Source organism: Eucyclogobius newberryi, unplaced genomic scaffold, assembly GCF_026437365.1.
Source record: "Eucyclogobius newberryi isolate DKJ021-1_F unplaced genomic scaffold, fEucNew1.0.hap1 SCAF_2, whole genome shotgun sequence".
NCBI classification, from domain to species: domain Eukaryota; kingdom Metazoa; phylum Chordata; class Actinopteri; order Gobiiformes; family Gobiidae; genus Eucyclogobius; species Eucyclogobius newberryi.
In genome coordinates, this window is record NW_027315834.1 from 47,984,967 (window position 1) to 48,010,919 (window position 25,953).

The 25,953-nt window shown below is 43.8% G+C and overlaps 1 protein-coding gene across 6 annotated transcripts in view; it reads left to right on the top strand.

Moving 5' to 3' along the window:
• Window positions 1-25,953, top strand: part of sbf1 (SET binding factor 1) — an 84,107-nt gene that overhangs the window by 10,760 nt on the left and 47,394 nt on the right. For 4 of the 6 annotated variants that reach the window (XM_072453307.1, XM_072453311.1, XM_072453308.1 and 1 more), the window contains exons 2-9: window positions 9,895-9,977; window positions 12,465-12,602; window positions 14,085-14,213; window positions 15,069-15,179; window positions 19,189-19,218; window positions 20,407-20,512; window positions 22,220-22,352; window positions 23,691-23,799. In XM_072453307.1, the coding sequence (XP_072309408.1) occupies window positions 9,895-9,977; window positions 12,465-12,602; window positions 14,085-14,213; window positions 15,069-15,179; window positions 19,189-19,218; window positions 20,407-20,512; window positions 22,220-22,352; window positions 23,691-23,799 (839 nt within the window). The remainder of the gene's footprint in view (window positions 1-9,894; window positions 9,978-12,464; window positions 12,603-14,084; window positions 14,214-15,068; window positions 15,180-19,188; window positions 19,219-20,406; window positions 20,513-22,219; window positions 22,353-23,690; window positions 23,800-25,953) is intronic. The other 2 variants (XM_072453310.1, XM_072453312.1) reach the window with 1 other exon arrangement.

Below are 25,953 nucleotides of genomic sequence, written 5' to 3' on the forward strand. Positions count from 1 at the left end.
AGCCAAATTCAAATCTCTTTCAACATTAGTTTGATTCATTGATATTGGAATTAACTATTTTAATTTTTTTGATATTCATAGTGTTATTTAGAATATTAGAATTAAATTAAAGACGCTGCTGGATTTTTACTCAAAAACGTGATGAATATATCATTTAAAATTGCTACTAATTGATTATAGAAGTATTGGCCAACAAAAGTGAATAATCGTTTCCTGGTCCATAAACATGCTGGTCTGAGGGAAGAGCTTTTACGAGTCGGATCTGGAATCAACTAAAAAATGACTCGGGGAAATGTGTAGATTAACGGTACGTACAGACCGCAGACGCCTAAACGCGCCCGATGCAGAATTTGAGCGCGTGTACATTTGAAAGGTTTACGCACCGGACGAGCGCTCTCGACGCCCCGGCCACTGTACACAGGCGCGCGTACGGCGCGCTCGAGCTGTCTGCGCACATGCGCAGTAGAGGTGTTGTTGCATGAGCAGTGGAGTTGTTGTCGTGTGGCCTTTCATTGTGTAAAATGGCGGCTATCGAGAGCGTTGTTTTCACGTATTTGGTTTTCTAAACTCTCACACGGAGGCGCCGGGCTTGTTTCTGTCTCTGTTCCACCGTGAATACATCGTACAGCTCCTTTCTCCCACAAACAGCCTTTCGTCTGCCATTGTTGACGAAGAAGGAAAAAGTGGCGCTTCTTGGGGAATTCCACGGCGAATACCGGAAATGTGAGGGGCAATACATACGTACGTACGTCACTGAAGCGTCAGCTCTGATTGGCTGCTGCGCTTCAGCTGCAGAGACCTCAACATATCTGAACGAGTCGCATAAGCCGCATCGGGCGGCTCATACGCGCGCTAAAAGCGTTGAGAGCGTAAAAAAACGCACCAATCGTGCCGCAAAAACGAAGAAATCGCGCCGCGGATAACGCACTACGTGCTCGACGCCCGTTTACCATAGACTTTGAATGTAAACTGGACGCTTCGGCCGCGGCGGTGTGGAAGCCGCTTTAGTGTTTTTGATGAATAAAATAATGAAAAATAATCTCCAGCAGGACGTCCTCAAGCGGTAAATTTAGTCTAAAAAAGATCTAAATAATAAATGCTAGACTAATTGATTGCCGAAATATCGGTCAATTGCAGCGCTACGGTAGAGCTAACGGCAGCTAGCATGCTAACGGCAGCTAGCATGCTAACGGCAGCTAGCATGCTAACGGCAGCTAGCATGCTAACTGCGTACTTCCTGCTCCATATTCAAATGCAGAGGGCGCACTGCTGTCTCATTTTGACCCAACGAGCTGCTTCTACATCACATCTGCTCTGGGACAAAACAGCTTTTAATTTTATTACAATAATATATCAATATATCAACATTGTACATGTTGTATCATGAAGTACTCGTCAATACCCAGTTTAACCTCGTTTTGTCCCTGGCCTAGTTTAATTTTTGGACATTTGGAGCAAAGTATAGTCACTGTCGTAGTAACAGTAGCAGTACTTCAGACTCCTTTGGGACAGTACTGCAGCTCTCAGTAGCAGTACTTCAGACTCCTTTAGGACAGTACTGCAGCTCTCAGTAGCAGTACTTCAGACTCCTTTGGGACAGTACTGCAGCTCTCAGTAGTAGTACTTCAGACTCCTTTGGGCCAGTACTGCAGCTCTCAGTAGTAGTACTTCACACTCCTTTGGGACAGTACTGCAGCCCTCAGTAGTAGTACTTCAGACTCCTTTGGGACAGTACTGCAGCTCTCAGTAGTAGTATTTCAGACTCCTTTGGGCCAGTACTTCAGCCCTCAGTAGTAGTACTTCACACTCCTTTGGGACAGTACTGCAGCTCTCAGTAGCAGTACTTCACACTCCTTTGGGACAGTACTGCAGCTCTCAGTAGTAGTACTTCACACTCCTTTGGGACAGTACTGCAGCTCTCAGTAGTAGTACTTCAGACTCCTTTGGGACAGTACTGCAGCTCTCAGTAGCTGTACTTCACACTCCTTTGGGACAGTACTGCAGCTCTCAGTAGTAGTACTTCAGACTCCTTTGGGACAGTACTGCAGCTCTCAGTAGTAGTACTTCAGACTCCTTTGGGACAGTACTGCAGCTCTCAGTAGCAGTACTTCAGACACCTTTGGGACAGTACTGCAGCTCTCAGTAGTAGTACTTCAGACTCCTTTGGGACAGTACTGCAGCTCTCAGTAGCAGTACTTCAGACTCCTTTGGGACAGTACTGCAGCTCTCAGTAGTAGTACTTCACACTCCTTTGGGCCAGTACTGCAGCTCTCAGTAGCAGTACTTCAGACTCCTTTGGGACAGTACTGCAGCTCTCAGTAGTAGTACTTCACACTCCTTTGGGACAGTACTGCAGCTCTCAGTAGCAGTACTTCAGACTCCTTTGGGACAGTACTGCAGCTCTCAGTAGTAGTACTTCACACTCCTTTGGGCCAGTACTGCAGCTCTCAGTAGCAGTACTTCAGACTCCTTTGGGACAGTACTGCAGCTCTCAGTAGTAGTACTTCACACTCCTTTGGGACAGTACTGCAGCTCTCAGTAGCAGTACTTCAGACTCCTTTGGGACAGTACTGCAGCTGTCAGTAGTAGTACTTCAGACTCCTTTGGGACAGTACTGCAGCTCTCAGTAGCAGTACTTCAGACTCCTTTGGGACAGTACTGCAGCTCTCAGTAGCAGTACTTCACACTCCTTTGGGACAGTACTGCAGCTCTCAGTAGCAGTACTTCAGACTCCTTTGGGACAGTACTGCAGCTGTCAGTAGTAGTACTTCAGACTCCTTTGGGACAGTACTGCAGCTCTCAGTAGCAGTACTTCAGACTCCTTTGGGACAGTACTGCAGCTCTCAGTAGCAGTACTTCAGACTCCTTTGGGACAGTACTGCAGCTCTCAGTAGTAGTACTTCACACTCCTTTGGGACAGTACTGCAGCTCTCAGTAGCAGTACTTCAGACTCCTTTGGGACAGTACTGCAGCTGTCAGTAGTAGTACTTCAGACTCCTTTGGGACAGTACTGCAGCTCTCAGTAGCAGTACTTCACACTCCTTTGGGACAGTACTCTGTGTCCTGTGTTTATCGGCCGCTGTGGGAATGAAGTGTCTTTTGTTTAGAACTGTTACAAATAGAAAGTGATTTGTGGCGCATGAGTTCGTCTAGAGTCTCTCCTTTTCTCTGCTTTTCAAACTGTTCTAAAAAAACACCTTGTCCTTTTCATCCATTGGACTCAGGCTCATAGTCAGGATCATAGAAGATCAGAGTCAGATACTTCAGGGCTGAGCAGAGTTTAATGAATATATTTATTTGCTCCATTTTGCTGCATCTTGAGGATTTAAAAATATACAGTATATATCGTTGTGGGGTTTGTTTTGGGCCCTTTCCGTGTAGTTTGTATCATGTCACTAGAGCGGTATATCTGATATGTTGCTGTGCCGCTTCTGCAGAAAAAAAGTTCCAACTTGTCAGCGCTCGCCGCGGGTCGGACGCTCCAGGTTTTAGGGATGGTTTATTTCCCCCTATATCAAAGCGGATGGCGGGCCATTTTGATTTATCGTGTTAGGGATATACGTATGAATGATTTACTTACAAATACTTACTACAAAATAACTCCATACTGTATTTATTTATATTTATTTGTTGCGGCCCATGTTTTTTAATGATACTGTACATTTAAGAACAGTTGTGTCTTGGGATAATCCTGCTTTACAGTTATTTTCGCTCAATATTTTCATTTATCGTCCATGTATTCTTGCAGAGAATGATCGACATGATCGAGGTTTATTTCATGATGAGTTCGTCTGTAGGTTTAGCCCCGCCCCGTCTCCTCTCGTCCCACGCCCTGAATGAAGCTTCTCGATGGGCTGCGGCGTCTCAATGGGAGGAACTGGACCGTCCACTTAACCAGAGAGCTCTTCCTGGCATTGTCCTCTCTCCAGTCTTAATGCGTTCAAGTCGTCAGAGCTGAAGACTTTCATTTCACGTTTGCTTTTTCACTACAAACTCCATATTTCATCCAGGCTTATACTTAAAGTGCCTCTGACGGGTTCATATAATGTTCTAATTCTGACTTTATTTAGTGTGTTTATACCTGTTGTACATATACATTATAGTTTTACACCAATCAAGCAGGAATTTGTGGAGAAAACGTTGAAAAATCTGTAGAAAATGACAGGAAGTGACATCACACCAGGGACACTCATACAGGAAGTGACATCACACCAGGGACACTCATACAGGAAGTGACATCACACCAGAGACACTCGTTCCAAAGTTGTCAAAGTTTATGAAGAATTTACATAAAGAAACAACTTTTATGACTCTTTAAACATTAATTTAACACAATAAAGCTGCTCTCATTCATTTTTATTTGTCAAAGTAAAAAAAAAAAGGTTGCTGGGTAATTTCCAGTGATGTGTGATGTCATCGATAACAAACAGGAAGTGAAATTACAAATGTAAAAAATGACATTCTAGGATCAAATTCAAATCATATCACAATTCGATATATAAATGTATCCTAACTGCGTTTTAGTTCAGTGAGTCGTCCGTCCTGTCATGGTATAATTCCACTTCCTGTTCCTGGTGTTCCGTCCCAAACGTGGCGCAGAGGGATGGGTTTAATGCCGTAGGGCGGAGCATGGCGTCGTCACGGTGCTAACATGTTAATCATGACTCCCATACTTTAGGAGTGCACTTGATTGTTCAGTATCGATACTTATTCAAATGAGTATTTTGCCTCGATGCTGGTTTTAGGATCGATTAGTGAGTTTTGATACTTTTGACGGCGGTAGCGTCTCCGCGGCGACGCAGCCCACTGGAAAAGTTACACAGTGCGTCTTTTTGGTCGACTGTAACCATTGAACCGGTTTCTCTCGTTTCACACCAGACCAAATGATGTTCCCACGCGTTCAGGGCTGTCCAAAGTATGGCCCGGGGACCAAATGCGGTCCTCAGGCTACACGTTGTGGGCCCACATTGGTCAAAAGCAGTATAACTCTCTATATCGCCCTCTAGAGTCTGGTCTGGGCCTCTGTGTGTGTGTGTGTTTCTCCATAAACCTCTGGAATACATTATAATTGAAAGTATTTGTCACGTACAGATAAAAGTGAAGTATAAACGTACCATTCATCACTGGGTACATGCATTTATTAGTAGTTTATCAGACCTTATTTCACATAAAAATAAACAGATTTCTATTAAATCATTGATGAAATAAGCGGCTGTTGCGTGCTCTTGTTGTGACACTTGATCCTTCATCGTGGAGCCGGGGCCCTCACATGACCTGGACATTCCTCACGTTCCTTTTCCCTCACGAGGATTTGATCTCGACACGTTTGGAATTTTCTCTGACAAGGAAACGACGTCTCGTAAGAGTCTGCGTCACGAAGCTCCCCCCCCCCCCCCCCCCCCCCCCCCCCCCCCCCCCCCCCCCCCGAGCGGACAATGGCGCTTCATTCACAAACGCCGGCCTCGTGCGGATGAATGGCCGCCGGGTTCGGGAGAAAAGTGCCGCAATTAGACGTTTAAAAAGTCCTATTCGCTTTTCAAACAACTCCAGGAGCTTGAAGTGTTGAGAGAAGACACAAGAATCTAGTGCATTTAAACCAGGGCGTGGCCAGTGAGGAGGGTTCGGAGCGTTTATTACGACGTGTTTATGTCATTGACGGCTGTTTTGACCTCTGTCCACGTTTCAGGCCGTCAGAAAGAGATCTGTGGCGTTTCAGAGAGAGATGCTAACTATGCTAGCGCTGTATTCGACGCGCCGATCAAACGCCATTGTGTGGATCGTGAAGGAAACTCGGCGACTGGATTAAATGAGGCGTGGCAGGAATGGACCAGTTAAGCACAAATCCAAATCCATACATCAGCACAAAACGGCGACATTTAGGCTAAAAATCTGCTTATTTAAACCTGAAAATTATCCATCTGGGCCTCAATTTAACAGAATCAATAAGGTTTTTCTTCTTCTTTTCTATCTGAAGACGGGACATTTTGTGCAGGTGACGTTCCATCATCCAGGTGTTTGCACTCTTTGGGACTTGACGATTGGCCCATCTGACTCTGTGCAGACCTGCTTTACATCCGTGTCGTTGCTGTGGTTTCCGTTGGCGTCACCCCGCTCAGGGAGGTTCTCGCACGCGCTGCCGGTGTCGCTCGTAATGCGACCGCGTGTTTGTGGTCCGACAGAGCCTTGCGACATGTGTAGCGCTCGGCTCCTGTTCAGACACGCAGCCAATGGTAGAACGCCTCCCGAAGTAACGCAACGGCTTTATTATACGTGGAATCTCAAAGATGTTTTCTGCTCAGTTCAGACTTTTCTCTGGAGGAAAACCTGTCTCTGTTTAGCTCAAGGGTTAAAGTTAACTCACAACTGAAACGTCCCACCTGTGATTTGTAGAATTTTTGCCCTGGTTTTGACTCAGTCCAGGATTCAGATCTGGTTTAGTCTAGACCTGGTCTAGACCTGGTTTAGACCTGGTTTAAACCTGGTTTAGACCTGGTTTAGACCTGGTTTAGACCTGGTTTAAACCTGGTTTAGACCTGGTTTAGTCCTGGTTTAGTCCTGGCTTAGTCCTGGTTTAGTCCTGGTTTAGACCTGGTTTAGATCTGGTTTAGTCCTGGTTTAGACCTGGTTTAGACCTGGTTTAGTCCTGGTTTAGTCCTGGTTTAGTCCTGGTTTAGTCCTGGCTTAGTCCTGGTTTAGACCTGGTTTAGATCTGGTTTAGTCCTGGTTTACACCTGGTTTAGTCCTGGTTTAGATCTGGTTTAGTCCTGGTTTACACCTGGTTTAGTCCTGGTTTAGATCTGGTTTAGTCCTGGCTTAGTCCTGGTTTAGTCCTGGTTTAGTCCTGGTCTAAACCAGGACTAAATGATCCCTGACGCCTTTTAGACTCCATTTCTTCTTCTTCTTCACTCAACCCTCAGTAATGTATGCATATGTTTAATATAAATATTTAAATTAATTTAGACTCACATTACCCATGAGCCTTTGCAGTATTATCCCTGCCTCATCACATTAAGTTCAAATGACCGGAATTAACGAACTTGCCCTGGTTTTCTTTGTGAGTGGTTGATGAATGAGGCCGTGTCTTCTTCTGTCGTGTTCTTGTTCTTGCAGCAGCGACAAATATTTAACTGTGATTACATTTATTATGTCTGTTTTTACATTTTAAACTCGTTCAAGACCGACAAAACGAACATGTTCATAAAGTCATTAAGCGTCAGAATAATATGATAAAGTATTTTGTGACGAAAGCTCACGATTTAAAGATTATTCACGATCTCTGGAGCCATGAACCTGACAACAGTGAAATCTTCTGTTTTGTTCACAATGTTTAATAAAATCATAAAGTGTGTGAGCAGCTTTGTGAAATCAAATGTGTTGAAGTTAAAGCGACATAAACCGACAGGCGTTCTCATTGTACGCTTCCCACTTGGATCTGGTTTAGACCTGCTTTAGTCCTGGTTTAGTCCTGCTTTAGTCCTGGTTTAGACCTGGTTTAGCCCTGGTTTAGCCCTGGTTTACTCCAGTTTAGTCCTGGTTTAGACCTGGTTTAGCCCTGGTTTACTCCAGTTTAGCCCTGGTTTAGACCCGGTTTAGTCCCGGTTTAGCCCTGGTTTAGTCCCGGTTTAGTCCTGGTTTGAGTTGACAGCAGCTGAGATGTTCAGGTGTGTCTGCAAATGTAGCATTAGCACCACAACTTTGCAGCTAACCGCTAATAGCAACGTCTTTCTCATCCATGACTGAACGAGGCAAACGCAGACGACTTCTCGCTTCTCTTTTAACCATGTTCTGACATTGTTCCCTCCTCAAAAAACATTTCTATATTTTTCTTCTTCTATCAATCAAACATAAATGTGTCAGAACATGTCTGACTCATGTCTGTCACACACAGTCAGAATGAACTCTCCCGTTCTCCCTCTGGTCACAGGAGTCCCACAAGGTTCTGTCTTTGGCCCTTATCTGTTTTCCTCATGTGTTCATTCAGATTTTTCTGCTTTCACTGATGACGCTTAATATTGGATCTTTGTTATTAATGAATGTTGTTTTGAGGCAAACGATTTGTCCTTCTGTCCAGGGACAACGGATGAGAAACGGGCTAATTGGCTAAGTCTTCATTAATAGTAATGTTATTAATGTACACTGTCCCTGTCAAGTTCTCGCGTTGGGCCCGTGTTGGCCCCGGTCCCCGTGCGTCCTCGCGTTGGGCCCGTCTTGGCCCCGGGCCCCGTGCGTCCTCGCGTTGGGCCCGTCTTGGCCCCGGGCCCCGTGCGTTCTCGTGTTGGGCCCATGTTGGCCCCATGTTGGCCCCGGGCCCCGTGCGTCCTGAATGGACGGGCTTGTGCGCGGGGCGATTGTGAGGCTTTGAAAGAGTCTGTTACGTAAGACTCTGTGTCGTTATTGTCCCGCTCCTCATTAACACACTTCAGCACTTTCAGATCCAAAGGACGAGGAGTTCACGGAAAAGACCATAAGAACATCAAAAAGACCATAAGAACAGTTCAAAATGTCCCAAACTACTCTTTCTAATAAGTATATACAGTGAACCCTCGTTTATCGCGGGGGTTACGTTCCAAGAAGAACCCGCGATAGGCAAAATCCGTGAAGTAGAAACCTTTATTTTTTTACAGTTATTATACAATGAAATACTCCATAAAACGTTGAAGCTCTCACACTCGCGCTCTCACCGGCCTCGCAAACTTCAATTTGGCAAGCGGTTTTACGTACGCTCTGTAGGGCACGCTCTGTAGGGCACGCGCTGTAGGGCACGCGCTGTAGGGCACGCTCTGTAGGGCACGCGCTGTAGGGCACGCGCTGTAGGGCACGCTCTGTAGGGCACGCTCTGTAGGGCACGCGCTGTAGGGCACGCGCTGTAGGGCACGCTCTGTAGGGCACGCTCTGTAGGGCACGCGCTGTAGGGCACGCTCTGTAGGGCACGCGCTGTAGGGCACGCGCTGTAGGGCACGCGCTGTAGGGCACGCTCTGTAGGGCACGCGCTGTAGGACACGCGCTGTAGGGCACGCTCTGTAGGGCACGCTCTGTAGGGCACGCGCTGTAGGGCACGCTCTGTAGGGCACGCGCTGTAGGGCACGCGCTGTAGGGCACGCGCTGTAGGGCACGCTCTGTAGGGCACGCTCTGTAGGACACGCGCTGTAGGGCACGCGCTGTAGGGCAAGCTCTGTAGGACATGCTCTGTAGGGCACGCTCTGTAGGACATTAAACCTGCTTCTTCAACATGTTTTGCAGTCTGACACAACGCTGCAGACGTCATAGATGATAAACGATGCTATTTCAAGACATTTCATGCACTGACACTCGACCCAGAAGCTGAATTATCCTCAAACGATGTAAACAAACAAACAAACAAACACGAGCTGCTGTAAATGAACCGCAGGAGGAAACACTTCACATTGTTCAAGATATGATCAAAATAACAAAAGGTTCCGCACTAATGCAACAAAAAGAGATTGTACCGTATTTTCTGGACTGTAAGTGGCACTTTTTTTTACAGTTTTGGCCGGGGTGCGACTTATACTTATATTTATACTTATATACTTATGCTCCGGAGCGACTTATGTATATGTATATGTATTATGTGATATTATTTGTTATTTTCACACTTGCACCTCATTTCATACTCCAGTGTGACTTATACATGTTTTTTCTTCTCTATTATGCATTTTTTGGCTGGTGCGACTTATACCCCAGAAAATAGGGTATAAAAGATGCATATTTCCATCCTAAATTATTGTTCCCTCTTATTGATAATTGACTAAGTCGATAGTTATGATTGTGAAGTCTCTGAGTGTCCAAAAGCGCCATATACATGAATGACTTGCTATGACTATAATATTGGCTGTATCCGTGGTAACGCTCCTCGCTCTGCTCGCTGTGTTCCAGAGGGAGAAGGCCAGGGCCGGATCCTGCAGAGGTTTCCAGAGAAGGACTGGGAGGACAGCCCCTTTCCCCAGGGCATCGAGCTGGTGAGAACACTTTAACCTCACACGCCTGGAATGTTCCACAGTGCGGCATTAAACGCATCTTCCCTCCACGGAGACGAGCAGGGAGCTGACGCCGACGCAAAGAAGTGACATCGTACACCTTTGGCTATTTTAAATGAAATGAGATGCACCGATATCGATCCGCTATCCGCCGCTTGTACTGGCCCATGTGGTGTCTGTAACCGCGCGGCGTCGCCAGCGGCAACAGTGAGCGCTGAGCAGAGAGCAGCGTGAAGACTTCTGCCATCTGCACGTTTAACTCTGCTTTCTGACGGACGATCACATGAACGATGAAAACATTCAGTCCTAAATGTTCCGTGGTTCACAATTGTGTTTACCATCGTAGCAGCTAACGTCGCTAAGCTAACCTTTATGTACAAAATTATGACTTAAACCACAAATGACACTTTAATGAAGCTCAAACACAATGTAGAGGCAAAACAATTGTTTAGTTTCATTTGATCCGATGTCAGTGAATAAAACATGTATTGAAATTATGTTATAGATACTGTGTATATATATATATATATATATATATATATATATATTTGTTATAGATACTGTATATATATATATATATATATATATATATATAATTGTGTTATAGAAACTGTATATATTGAGTATATTGTGTCTGTCCTGGGGTTTTTATTGTTCTTACTCCTGTTACATTTGTGTCGTCGATTGTCAGATTTATTGATTTATTTCGTGATAATTTTCCAGCAGAAAACTTCACAGGTGCAGTTAGTGTTCATTCACCTCATGTCAGAAAAGTGGCAAATGTTTGATCTTTTATGTAAAGATTATAGTCTAGATTTGTCCAAACAACAGTTCCTCAGTGAGACGGTGACTTAAACCGGTTTTGTTGCATAATAAAAATAAGCGGGAGTAACGTCGGCTCGTCACCCTCTGTTATTAAAGAGGCTGAACTGCATGTTTTAACACCGTTAGATCACTTTACTGAGGTATTATATTCAGAGGAACATGGTAAATCTCTTTTCATAATGTTGTCATAGTACAGCATAGTTAGATTAACAGCCTCTCTTCTGTCAGACTGCCCCAGGGCAGCTGTGGCTGTAGAAGTGGCACGACCACCCCAGGTGTGGAGTGAATTGAATGTTAATATCTATATCTAAATATTCTCTAGAATCAAGAATCAGTCTGCATATTTCAACTTGTATCTGATTTATAAGACTTAAAATGTCTCAATGTTTAATACAAGAGTTTACCACTAATATAATCATAATTGCAGCTCTGCATAACTTTACACACTGTTGAAGCTCCTGTAAACCATGTTGTTAATGTTGTTGTTTTTGTTGTTGTGGCGTTGAAGCTCCTGTAAACAGGCTTTTAGATAGAGGGCCGTCTTCCCGTATTTTGGACGGGGTATTTTAAAATGTGGACGGGCATTTTCGAGTGCAAGGACGGCCACGGCGGCGCTAGATTATGGAAAGCCAATATGATCACACTTATCCTATCTAAAAGCCTCCCAGTAAACCATGTTGTTGTTGTTGTGTATAAGCTCCTGTAAACCATGTTGTTGTTGTTGTGTATAAGCTCCTGTAAACCATGTTGTTGTGGTGTATAAGCTCCTGTAAACCATGTTGTTGTTTTTGTGGTGTATAAGCTCCTGTAAACCATGTTGTTGTTGTGTATGAGCTCCTGTAAACCATGTTGTTGTTGTTGTGTATAAGCTCCTGTAAACCATGTTGTTGTGGTGTATAAGCTCCTGTAAACCATGTTGTTGTTTTTGTGGTGTATAAGCTCCTGTAAACCATGTTGTTGTTGTGTATGAGCTCCTGTAAACCATGTTGTTGTTTTTGTTGTGTATAAGCTCCTGTAAGCCATGTTGTTGTGGTGTATAAGCTCCTGTAAACCATGTTGTTGTTGTTGTGTATAAGCTCCTGTAAACCATGTTGTTGTTGTGTATAAGCTCCTGTAAACCATGTTGTTGTTGTGTATAAGCTCCTGTAAACCATGTTGTTGTTGTGTATAAGCTCCTGTAAACCATGTTGTTGTTGTGTATAAGCTCCTGTAAACCATGTTGTTGTTGTGTATAAGCTCCTGTAAACCATGTTGTTGTTGTGTATAAGCTCATGTAAACCATGTTGTTGTTGTTGTGTATAAGCTCCTGTAAACCATGTTGTTGTTGTGTATAAGCTCCTGTAAACCATGTTGTTGTGGTGTATAAGCTCCTGTAAACCATGTTGTTGTTGTGTATAAGCTCCTGTAAACCATGTTGTTGTGTATAAGCTCCTGTAAACCATGTTGTTGTTGTTGTGTATAAGCTCATGTAAACCATGTTGTTGTTGTGTATAAGCTCCTGTAAACCATGTTGTTGTTGTGTATAAGCTCCTGTAAACCATGTTGTGTATAAGCTCCTGTAAACCATGTTGTTGTTGTTGTTGTTGTGTATAAGCTCCTGTAAACCATGTTGTTGTTGTTAACCTTGTTGTTGTTGTGGTGCAGTTCTGCCAGCCCAGTGGGTGGCAGTTGGTCCCGGAGCAGCAGCCCGCCTCCTTCTTCATGGCCGTTCTGACCGACATCAACTCAGAGCGAAACTACTGCGCCTGCTTCACCTTCTGGGAGGCTCTGGACAACACTCAGGTACTGCAGTACTTATACTACTGCCCAAATATACTTCTATCTACTACAACAGACAGGTACTGCAGTACTCTTATATGTACTGCCCAAATATACTTCTATCTACTACTACTACAACACTCAGGTACTGCAGTACTCCTGCACTACTGCCCAAATATACTTCTATCTACTACAACACTCAGGTACTGCAGTACTCCTGCACTACTGCCCAAATATACTTCTATCTACTACAACACTCAGGTACTGCAGTACTCCTGCACTACTGCCCAAATATACTTCTATCTACTACTACTACACCAATGCAATAGTTGAAGATTTTTAACAGTTTACAAATACCATTTCAAGAAGTTAATGTGTGTACTATTACTTCTTATACTTCTTTTACTACTGCTACTTCTTCTCTTCTTTCACGTAAATGAGAGGTTTAGCCGCGTGCGCAGCGGCCGTAGGAAGTGGCTTGACATTTAACAAGTTCTATTTATAGTTTCCACCCATGACGACCACTAAACGCTTTATTCCACCAAAGTGTGAGGAGTTCCACACACTTCTCTGAACCGTCGCTCGGTGGAAGTTCACGTCTTTCTCTGCTGTCGTGGAAACCATGGCAACAGATTAAAGGGCGTATGACAGATTATTTTGTTGTTGTCATTTTCTCATTTTGACTTGATTTGGTGTGTTTATATCTGTTGTAAATGTAAATTATAGTTAAATCAAGTAGCTGTTTGTGGAGAAAAGTAAAACAACAAAATCAGTAGAAAATAACAGGAAGTGACATCAAAGTCATTTCGAATCATTTAATTTCATTCCATCCAAAGTTTATGCAGAAGTTACACAAAAGAAGCAACTTTAAACATTCATTTGACAAAATAAAAAAGTTATTTTCATATATATTTGTTGGATGAGTTTTTGCCCTAACCCTTAGGGGTGCACGGTGGCAAAGGCGGATAGCGCTCTTGCCTCCCAAGAAGGAGATGGGTTCGATTCCCGGATCAGACCAACATCACATGATCTCTCTGGGTGGAGTCTGCATGTTCTCCCCGTGTTACCGTGGGTTCTCTCCGGGTTCTCCTGCTTCCTCCCACCGTCCAAAGACATGCATGTGTTAGGTAAAATTGGTGACTGTAAATTGGCCCTAGTGAATGAATGTGAGCGTGAACTGTCTATGTCTCTGTGTTGGCCCTGCGACAAGTTGGCCACTGTCCAGGGTGTACCCCGCCTAAGGCCCGAAGTCACTGGGATAGGCTCCAGTCACCCGCGACCCCGAAAGGGAACAAGCGGTAGAAAATGGATGGATGGATGGATGGAGTTTTGGCCCAGTGGTTGCTGGGTAATTTCCAAGTGTGATGTCATCAGTTACAAACAGGAAGTGAACGGTCCAGTTGTGTTTGTAGAGGAAGTGTTGGTCTCGTGGTGGCGCTGCGGGAGTGAGACCACAGTGCATGAAACGGTGCCTTTAAACGTGTCACTCTCTTGCGTGGTGTGCAGCTGCAGAAGGCGGGGCCGAGCGAGGGGGACGAGGCTGATGAGGAGCCGTCGGTGTCGCGCGCGGAGAAGGTGTTCGGACCCAAGAGCCTGGTCCTGGTCTCGCGCCTGGACCACATGGAGGTCTTCAGGGTGAGACTCGTACTCGTCGTGTCACGTGACCAGCTGAGCACACCATACAAAACGTCTGCGACCTTTCAGCTGCTCTTCCTCTGCTGTAACGTCGTTCAGGCCTGTGCGTGGAAACCGTGGCAACATATTAAAGGGCGTATTTTTATACCTGTTGTTAATGGAAATGATAGTCTTATACCAATCAAGTAGCTGTTTGTGGCGAAAAGTGAAACGATAAAATCAGTCGAAAATAACAAGAAGTGACATCACAGTAATTTCAAAACATAAGAAATTACACATAAGAAACAACTCTAAACATTCATTCGACAAAATAAAGTTATTTTCATATATTTTTGTTGGATGGGTTTTGGCCCAGTGGTTGCTGGGTAATTTCCTAGTGTGACGTCATCAGTTACAAACAGGAAGTGAAATGTGCTTTTCCGGGATAAAATTTCAGATAATTTTCAGCTAAATTATGCCCATTATAAAAAAAGATCTGCAACCGTTCATCTGGACCGTAAAGACACTAAAACACAGCAGCGTTTCACAAATATCAATATTACACGTACATGAAAATATTGTCCGTCTAGAAGCTTTAGTCGCCACATTTGATCCTTTATTTGGTTGAAAATGAATTGAAAAAGCCGTAATGTGTGATTAAAAATAATAATTTCACGATTCGACTGTTGAAATAATCGTTTTCTGGACTGTACACTTCAAAACACACAGAAAATATAACCAATTATCATCAAATGCACATCATGAGGTGGTTTTATGACATTAAAAACACCAAAAGGTTTGATAGAACACATGATTTTACTGTTGAAATATGAATCGGCCTGAGATCTGACGTGTGTTTGCTGTGCGTCTCCTCAGAACTGTCTGAGCCTGGTCTACACGGTTCATGTGGAGCACCTCACGGTTCCTCTGGAGACTGTGGTGGGGAACCTCCTCACCTGCGTCATCCCCATCGCCGGAGGAGCTCAGGTAAAGGACCTCCACCTCCACCTGCTACTTTTACAAAACATAAATGAGACCAAACTCCACCTTTTCTAAATAGTTATTGTTCAGTCTGGCTCTAAACCGTACCGTATTTTCCAGACTATAAGACGCACCTTTTTTCATAGTTTTTGCCGGGGTCCGACTTATATTTATATTTATAATTATACTTATACTCTGGAGCGACTTATACAGTATGTCATATTACCGTATTTTTCGGAGTATAAGTCGCACCAGCCAAAACATGCATAATAGTGAAGAAAAAAACATATATGTGTGAAAATAACAAATAATTTGACTTATACTTATACTCCAGAACGACTTATAAGTATATAAGTATAAGTGTCGGTGTAATCCCTCATTCGTCCAGGCGTGTTCCATAGTAGAAAAAGCTTCAGTTGTAGTCATCTGGAAAAAATAGACGTTTCGACTCTCATCCAAGAGTCATTGTCAGTTTTTCTAACTGAGTCCAGATGACTACAACTGAAGCTTTTTCTACTATAAGTATAAGTATAAATTTAAGTATAAGTCGTACCCCGGCCAAAACTATGAAAAAAGGTGTGACTTATAGTTCGTAAAATACGGTATTTGTTATTTTCACACTTGCAACCGCATTTCATCCTCCAGTGCGACTTACATATGTTTTTTTCTTCTCTATTATGCATTTTTTGGCTGATGCGACTTATACTCCGAAAAATACGGTAATATGACATACTGTATAAGTCGCTCCAGAGTATAAGTATAATTATAAATATAAATATAAGTCGGACCCCGGCAAAAACATATTCGTTTTATGAAAAGAAATTGTTCCGTTTATATAATCGTGGTGGTATTGATATAGTTTGACATGTTACTATGGCGACAACACTATTTCCTTGTAGTTTTTAGTTGTTTTGTCTTTTTCTAACTCCTCGTTCTCTCCCTCAAAGCATACGTTCTTGTGTTTTAAAGTTGCGTTCGTTTTGGCTACGGGTCCCTTCTCGCGCTCGTCTCCATGGAGATGACGCCGCTCGCTCGGTCCAGAATGTTCCGCATTGTACCTTTAAAGCCTCAGAGCAACATAAGCCAGTCAAACAATACAACTGCAAACTCGGGATGTCAGGTTTATTGGTCACAATTTAATCGTAAAGACAAAAAAAAGTCAATCTATCAATTTATAGAAAAGTGAACATTTTCAAATTATTATTAAATTAAATTATTATTTTTTTTGTTCACTCTTTCCCTAAAAGTGCCTGTTTATCTCGCTTTTTCATGTCAAATTGATCATTTTTAGAGTTTTATTTGATAATGATTAATGTGTTAGATTATTGTTTTGGTCGTGGAAATTAATAACCGTCTGTTATTCTCACAGTAATTGTCACGCTAACGTCTGAAATGGCAACATCCCGACGGCGAACCACTTAAACTGTCACAAAATAATGTGACTTTTCCATTTTTTTTTAATTAACATTTTTCATGACCGAACGGCGTTTACAGTGAGCGAGTTATGAGAAGAGTAACCCCAGAGCCGAGAAACCCCAGAGCCGAGACCAGAGTCGGAAAGGGCCTTTTAACCTTTGCGTTTCCAGGGTGACGAGTATTTCTGTTACGCGATCGAGTTTTACCAGAAGCGCTTGACCTCGCGGACGACATCGCACACATCCATCATAATATTTCACAACATAATATTTCACGTAACCTCAGGCTGTCCTAAAGTCACCTCTCATTTCTCATTCCAACTATACTTTAAAAACTAAGTATAATTCAAGACACAAATGTAAAAGTGTTAAGTCGTCTTCTCTTGGGGCTCGGTTATGGACTAATGTATGTAAAGACATGAAAACGTGTCATTTGTATTTAAAAAGGGGCGGTCTCTGTGTTAATGAGGTTAAAGATGTAATTCCGTAAAATGTCAAGTCGTAATGATCGTAAATGATGCATAATTTGTGTATCTGAGGTCATCGTCGCGGCGGCGATGGAGTCTGACGTTCTCCAGCTGTTCTGAGCACTTTATCGGTTAAGATAAGATAAGATAAGATAAGATATTCCTTTATTGTCCCACATGGGGAAATTTCATTGGTGCAACGCAGGAAGATCCAGAGGTAGATCCAGAAGAACAGATCACTTATAGGAAGTCTGAAAAACACTTAGTAGAAGATCTCCTATAAATAAATAAAAACTCCCATAGACAAATAAATACATAAATACCATTGCATGTGATCCCGACAGTAATTGCACATGAATATGTGTCACGACAGCACATAGATTGCACATGAATTTCACAGTAATTGCACATATGACAGAATTGCACATCAGTATTAGGTTAGGTCAGTATTGCGAAGGGATAACGTGACGATCTCCGGGTAAGACGACTGTTCTCCGCAGTTTCATGAGTTCCTCCTTTGTGTAAACGCGGTACGGGGCCGGAGCCGGGGGGCGGGGCCGGAGCCGGGGGGCGGGGCCGGAGCCGGGGGGCGGGGCCGGAGCCGGGGGACTCAGAGCCAAGACACATCGCGACGACACGACGAAAACACTCAATCCAGCCGAATAAAGTCAAAACAAGTTAATTTAAAGCGATTCCAGTGCGTGTCCCGATCGTTCGTGAAGTTCCTCTTTCATATAAACGTGTATATAAACGTGTAAATAAACGTGTACCGACGACACGCCGTACTTTAGCGCGGCCGGAGGGCGCGGGGGGGGGGGCTGGTGGGCTCGCTCGGAGCTAGCTCACAAAAAACAACACGACGAACGCAACGAAAAACGCTCAAATCCAGCCGAAAAAAGTCAAAAACAGTTGAATTAAAAAACTATTCCAGCGCGTGTCCCTATCGTACAGTAAAATAGAAAAAATATACTAACTATATTTACAAAATATAGGAGATAAAGCACAATAAGTGTGAGAAAGAAGAGAGAGCGTTTACACCGGGCTGTCAGCTGTACCAGCGCCTTATGACGTTAAGATACACTCTGTAACTTTTACGGTTTGATCTGTCAGTCGCTGTGGAACTGTCCGGAGAATTCGTCCAATAAGGATTCGTTATTTAAAAATAAAAGGTTTACATTTCCGTCGCGTAAAGATGCATAAACGTGTATTTCAATCAACACAATGTGAATATTCTTTTCAATTAGTACAACATTTACAGATGAATAAAGCAGTTTATGTAAGCGTTTAGTTTAGTTGTGATAAAAATAAATCCACCGCATTCTGAGAATTGTGTCGACATCAGTAACTAATCAATAATAAAAAGTAATGACTGTTGCAGGATTTTGCGCTTTTGTCTTTGTTTGGCGTTTGTTGGTGCAATTCCTCTAAACCTGTCACCACATTATGATCCTTGCTCGCCACGTTATGATTCTTGCTCGCCACGTTATGATTCTTGCTCGCCACGTTATGATTCTTGCTCGCCACATTTTGATTCTTGCTCGCCACGTTATTGTTCTTGCTCGCCACGTTATTCTTGCTCGCCACGTTATTCTTGCTCGCCACGTTATTGATCTTGCTCGCCACGTTATGATTCTTACTCGCGACGTTATTGTTCTTGCTCGCCACGTTATTGCTCGCCACGTTATTGTTCTTGCTCGCCACGTTATGATTCTTGCTCGCCACATTATGATTCTTGCTCGCCACGTTATGATTCTTGCTCGCCACGTTATGATTCTTGCTCGCCACGTTATGATTCTTGCTCGCCACGTTATGATTCTTGCTCGCCACGTTATGATTCTGGCTCGCCACGTTATGATTCTTGCTTGTCACGTTATGATTCTTACTCGCCACGTTATGATTCTTACTCGCCACATTATAATTCTTGCTCGCCACATTATGATTCTCGCAGTCTTCATCCTTACAATCTCTCAGGCTTTAATAAACGTTAGCTTGTCGCCGTTTAACGCTAAACCACAGCTGCGGTACGTGTCCCAGTTTGTCCCGTCTTCCTGTTTTTCTCTGTAAATGTTTCCGTGTTTGTTTGTGCGTCTAAACCCGTTTGTCTGTGTGGTTTTTCATGTGGCTTTTTCGCAGCCGGGACTCGAGGAGCGAGAGGAAAGTTTGGTACGACTTTTCTCTCAAACTACAGATAAGCGTGCACCTGCAGCTTCAGCTTTTCGCTTTAACGCTTTGGAACTCTCAACGTTTCAATGTGTGAACAACAATTGAGCCGTGTGGTCAATGAAGGACGTGCAGTTGTTGAAACACATAATGAAAGTTGCTCGTGTCACGTTGGCTGCAAAATGTCTTGGATTTTAAGGAAAGACATTTTTTTAGGTTTATGGTTTGTTTTGGTTCACCAGGATGTGTTTTCTGTCATGAACTGCACAGTAAAAGTGAAAAGTACACATGAGAACTACTACTCGGAGTACTGTTTCTCACTTTTAACACAGCTTTAGAAGTGTTGATCAGTCCTTCTATAAAAAAAACTAAATGTAGTTTTAGCAGAGACAGACAATTGAGACTTATGTAATTTAAATGTTACTAATTACAATTACATGTACAGGTTTAAAAATGTACTTTTAATCTACTCAATTATAGTAATGCACGTGTTTGTGATTTGTAACTAAACCCATACTTTTATTAACAACTGTAAATGGAGTTGTTGTTAACCGTTCCATGGACAATGGTTCTGGACCAACAGAATTGGACTGTTAAATAATATAATATATATTTGTTATTTTTATGCCACACAATTACCACAGTTCAGTGAGAGTTTAAATTGATGCCGTCTTACTGTCTAACATTTCTAAAAACAACTACCGTATTTTCCGGACTATAAGTTGCACCGACTTATACTCCAGATCGACTTTGTTATTTTCACACTGTCAACCGTTATATATGTTTTTTTTTCTTCTCTATTATGCCTTTTTTGGCTGGTGCGACTTATAGTCCGGAAAATACGGTAAATAGCATTAAAAATCAAATGAAACAGAACCTGATCAGAAATGCACCCATGACCTGTAACTGTTGAACCTTTTCATTTGGTCTTCTCTTGAACAAATGCGTTCCTGGTCTGACCACGCCCTCCTGCAGCTCTCGTTTGGCTTTTCTCATTCACACCTCCGTCACGTGGAAACATCACAGCTCCTTCATTAAACTCTGCTTTTCACCGTAAGGTCACGGCTCGGCTCCCGTTTCCACCGTGCCTTCTGCTCTCCAGCTCGCACCTTTCCGCTAATCTGCGCATGAATCGGACCCCCCCGGACTCCGCCCCTTCTGACGTGTTGTTGTTGTGTGTGATGTTTGCAGAGGACCATCACGCTCGGAGCCGGGGACAGGCAGGTGATCCAGACGCCCGTCACAGACTCCCTGCCCGTGAGCGGCGGCAGCGTCGCTCAGCTCTTCAGGCAGCTCGGTACGACGCACATGTCACCATCTACTGGCACGTAGCTAGTTAGCTTGAAGTCCATATGTCACCATCTACTGGCACGTAGCTAGTTAGCTTAAAGTCCATAGGTCACCATCTACTGGCACGTAGCTAGTTAGCTTAAAGTCCATATGTCACTATCTACTGGCACGTAGCTAGTTAGCTTAAAGTTCACATGTCACCATCTACTGGTATGTAGCTAGTTAGCTTAAAGTCCATATGTCACCATCTACTGACACGTAGCTAGTTAGCTTAAAGTTCACATGTCACCATCTACTGGCACGTAGCTCGTTAGCTTAAAGTCCATACGTCACCATCTACTGACATGTGGCTAGTTAGCTTAAAGTCCATATGCCACCATCTACTGGCACGTAGCTAGTTAGCTTAAAGTCCATATTTCACCATCTACTGACACGTAGCTAGTTAGCTTAAAGTTCATATGTCACCATCTACTGGCACGTAGCTAGTTAGCTTAAAGTCCATATGTCACCATCTACTGACACGTAGCTAATTAGCTTAAAGTTCACATGTCACCATCTACTGGCACGTAGCTAGTTAGCTTAAAGTTCACATGTCACCATCTACTGACACGTAGCTAGTTAGCTTAAAGTTCACATGTCACCATCTACTGGCACGTAGCTAGTTAGCTTAAAGTTCACATGTCACCATCTACTGGCACGTAGCTAGTTAGCTTTAAGTTCACATGTCACCATCTACTGGCACGTAGCTAGTTAGCTTACAGTCCATATGTCACCATCTACTGACACGTAGCTAGTTAGCTTAAAGTTCACATGTCACCATCTACTGGCACGTAGCTAGTTAGCTTACAGTCCATATGTCACCATCTACTGACACATAGCTAGTTAGCTTAAAGTTCACATGTCACCATCTACTGACACGTAGCTAGTTAGCTTTAAGGTCACATGTCACCATCTACTGGCACGTAGCTAGTTAGCTTAAAGTTCACATGTCACCATCTACTGACACGTAGCTAGTTAGCTTTAAGGTCACATGTCACCATCTACTGGCACGTAGCTAGTTAGCTTAAAGTTCACATGTCACCATCTACTGACACGTAGCTAGTTAGCTTAAAGTCCATACGACGGGTTAGAATAGACATGAGACTAAAGCTCACTGAACACGATATTTCAGATTTGACTCAACATTTTGCCCGTTTGTGTAGTTTAATAATAAGTGTCGCACACTGATGACATCCTCTGTCTCTGGCTCCTCCTCTGTCTCCGGCTCCTCCCCTCTCTCTGGCTCCTCCTCTGTCTCTGGCTCCTCCTCTCCCCACACTCCGCCCTCCTCTCTCTCTTGTCTCCTCTGTCTTTGACTCCTCCTCTGTCTTTGACTCCTCCTCTGTCTCTGGCTCCTCCTCTGTCTTTGGCTCCTCCCCTCTCTCCGGCTCCTCCTCTGTCTCCTCCGCTGTCTCTGGCTCCTCCTCTCCCCACACTCCGCCCTCCTCTGTCCCTGTCTCCTCCTCTGTCTCTGGCTCCTCCCCTCTCTCCGGCTCCTCCTTTGTCTCCTCCTCTGTCTCTGGCTCCTCCTCTCCCCACACTCCGCCCTCCTCTGTCCATGTCTCCTCCTCTGTCTCTGGCTCCTCCTCTCCCCACACTCCGCCCTCCTCTCTCTCTGACTCCTCCCCTCTCCGGCTCCTCCCCTCTCTCTGGCTCCTCCCCTCTCTCCTTCCAGGTATCCTGAACGTCCTCTGCCTCTTCTGTGCGGCTCTGACCGAACACAAGATCCTGTTTTTGTCGAGCAGCTACCAGAGGCTGACGGACGCGTGCCGCGGGCTGCTGGCCATCATGTTCCCCCTCAAGTACAGGTCAGCGCCGACACGCCCCCAGCCCCAGAGACACGCCCCCCCGCGCCAGATTCTGCTCTCGCCACTCTCTTTACAGGACGCACGACATTCAGAAAATACAAAGTGCAGTCACGAGGAGCATTCTAAACACGCCCAGGAGCATTACCAGAGAAAATACTGAAATATGCACCGCTATATGAATACTATGCACTTCAGAACATGTTGGTTTACTGGTCCAGGGCAAGTTTCAGGCCATAAAGTACTTGAAGCGCTTTGAAGATGGAAAACACCTGAGAAAAACAACAATTATTATTAAAACAGTGAAATCTTTATCGTTCCTCGGGTTTGTGTGTGACCAGCTTTATGGAATTTAACTTTCTGAATGACAAAATAAAGTAAATGTGCCAAAAAAAACAGGCAGTTAAAAAGTACTACTAAAAAGTACTACTAAAAAGTACTTAATTTAGATGTATTTTTGGCATATAGAAGATTACATTTTGCTTCTAAAATTGTCACAATTATAATGTTTTGGGTCCTACGGTTATATTCTGAGCTGTATAATCCTTAATGTCGGCCTTTGTTCAGACAAATGTTGCAGCTCTTTCTGACTCCGTGTAAACGCTCTTTTACGCGTCTCGTGCTTAGTAAACGCTCTTTTACGCGTCTCGTGCTTAGTAAACGCTCTTTTACGCGTGTCGTGCTTAGTAAACGCTCTTTTACGTGTGTCGTGCTTAGTAAACGCTCTTTTACGCGTGTCGTGCTTAGTAAACGCTCTTTTACGCGTGCCGTGCTTAGTAAACGCTCTTTTACGCGTGTCGTGCTTAGTAAACGCTCTTTTACGCGTGCCGTGCTTAGTAACGCTCTTTTACGCGTGTCGTGCTTAGTAAACGCTCTTTTACGTGTGTCGTGCTTAGTAAACGCTCTTTTACGCGTCTCGTGCTTAGTAAACGCTCTTTTACGCGTCTCGTGCTTAGTAAACGCTCTTTTACGCGTGTCGTGCTTAGTAAGCGCTCTTTTACGCGTGTCGTGCTTAGTAAACGCTCTTTTACGCGTGTCGTGCTTAGTAAACGCTCTTTTACGCGTGCCGTGCTTAGTAAACGCTCTTTTACGCGTGTCGTGCTTAGTAAACGCTCTTTTACGCGTGCCGTGCTTAGTAACGCTCTTTTACGCGTGTCGTGCTTAGTAAACGCTCTTTTACGTGTGTCGTGCTTAGTAAACGCTCTTTTACGTGTGTCGTGCTTAGTAAACGCTCTTTTACGCGTGTCGTGCTTAGTAAACGCTCTTTTACGCGTGTCGTGCTTAGTAAACGCTCTTTTACGTGTGTCGTGTTGAGTTAACGCTCTTTTACGTTTGTCGCAGCTTCACGTACGTGCCCATTCTTCCCGGTAAACTGCTGGAGGTCCTGAGCACGCCCACGCCTTTCATCATCGGAGTCAACTCATTCTTCAAGTTAGAGACGCAGGAACTGGTGCGTCCACTTTACATTGACCGCTCGATGTCTGCGTCCGGTCTGTCCAGTTTGTCCTCAGTGACCAGTGACTGATGATGATGAATGTGTAACAATAAAAGCAGAAGAGACATGAAGCTGAAGTGTTTCACAAGCAGCAGCGTGAATATGATTTATACCTGTCTGTTATCAGCTCACATGTGCTTAGAACACCTACACACACACACACACACACATCACACACATCACACACACACATCACACACACACACACACACACACACATCACACATCACACACACACATCACACACATCACACACACACACACACATCACACACACACACATCACACACACACACACACACATCACACACATCACACACACACACACACACACATCACACACACACACATCACACACACACATCACACACATCACACACACACAACACACACATCACACTCACACATCACACATCTCACATCTCACACACACACACACACACACACACACACATCACACACACACACACATCACACAACACACACACACACACACACATATCACACACACACACACATCACACGCACACACACACACACACATATAACACACACACACACACACTTATCTCACACACACACACACACACACACATATCTCACACACACACACACACACACACACATATCACACACACACACACATCACACGCACACACACACACACACATATAACACACACACACACACACACACTTATCTCACACACACACACACACACACACACATCTCACACACATCTCACACACACACACACACACACACACACACACACACACACAACCTCACAGCGCCCTCTTAAGGCATTCCACACAAACAGCAGCTTAAAAACATTTAAACAGATTCACGTCTGACTGTGAGACAAGGACAAACATGCATTTCACTTTCAATATCATCTAAGTCTGGGACTCTGACCTCTGACCTCTGAGCTAGTATTGTATGTCGTCTTAACAAAAACATCTATTTTATCTTTATTTAACCAGAATTAAAAGTAATTTAGATTAAAAGCACAACAACACCATTTTCACACAAAAACTCACACCGTTTTTTAAATTATTATGATTTCAGTTAGTATTATTATTATTATTGCTTCTATGATTATTATTATTAGGCCCGAGCGCCACAAGCTGGCGAGAGGCCTATTAATCTCGTAAGGCCGTGCGAAGCACAGCTGCGAAAGTGCGCACGTAGTGCGCACGAAATCGAGCGCGAAGCGCTCGCCCACTTCCAAACACTCACTAACGCACTCCTTCACTCACGCACGCCCCGTGCATACTAATTAGTAGTAGGAAAATGGAACATTACCGTTGTAAACGGGCGAAGCCCGTGCAAAAGTGCGCATTAAACGAGCACTTTACATTGGGATGACGACCGCTTCCATATAAAGCACTCATTTGCCCTAAGTAGCTCACGAATACGTTCCCCATCTCTTGCATGTTCCGTGCATATAAGCATGTAATGCAAAAATTGAACATTATTACTGTATAGAGGGCCAAAAACACAAAGTGGGCGGAGCCCACTCAAAATTAACAAAAGTACCCGTCAGTGACCAGGGACCCACACCATGAGGTAGGAAAGCGCGAGCGCTTTCCGAAAATGTATAGTTTATGATATTTGAAAAATGGGAAACATTGTTTTCGCATCGGAATATTATTCTTTATTTCTTTCTTTCTTTCTTTTCGGGACCAACCCCCCTATTTTTCACCCAGTGAACATTGACGAAAAGTCACAAAAATTTGCACACCTCTAAAAATCGTGCCTCTCTACATTCTGGCTATTTCCCTTTTCTAAAATAAAAAAATTGGCGCGTCAGCGCCCCCAAATGTACCAAAAATGCATTGAGAGATAGGAAATGACCCAAAAAAAATCTGATCGTAGAATCATGAAATTTGGCGCAGAGGTAGATGGTGACAAGAGAAGTAAAAAATATTATTACGGCAACGCCGTCCACCCAACCAAATGTCGGCCATATTGGTTCAAAAATGGCTAAGCAGGACTCGGGAGTTTTTCCAAATGTCGTACTTTTACGAACTCCTCCCAGGGCGTTGGCTCTAAAAAGCTGAAATTTGGTGAAAATTCTACTGAGGTGTGGGACATCAAAAGTTATTC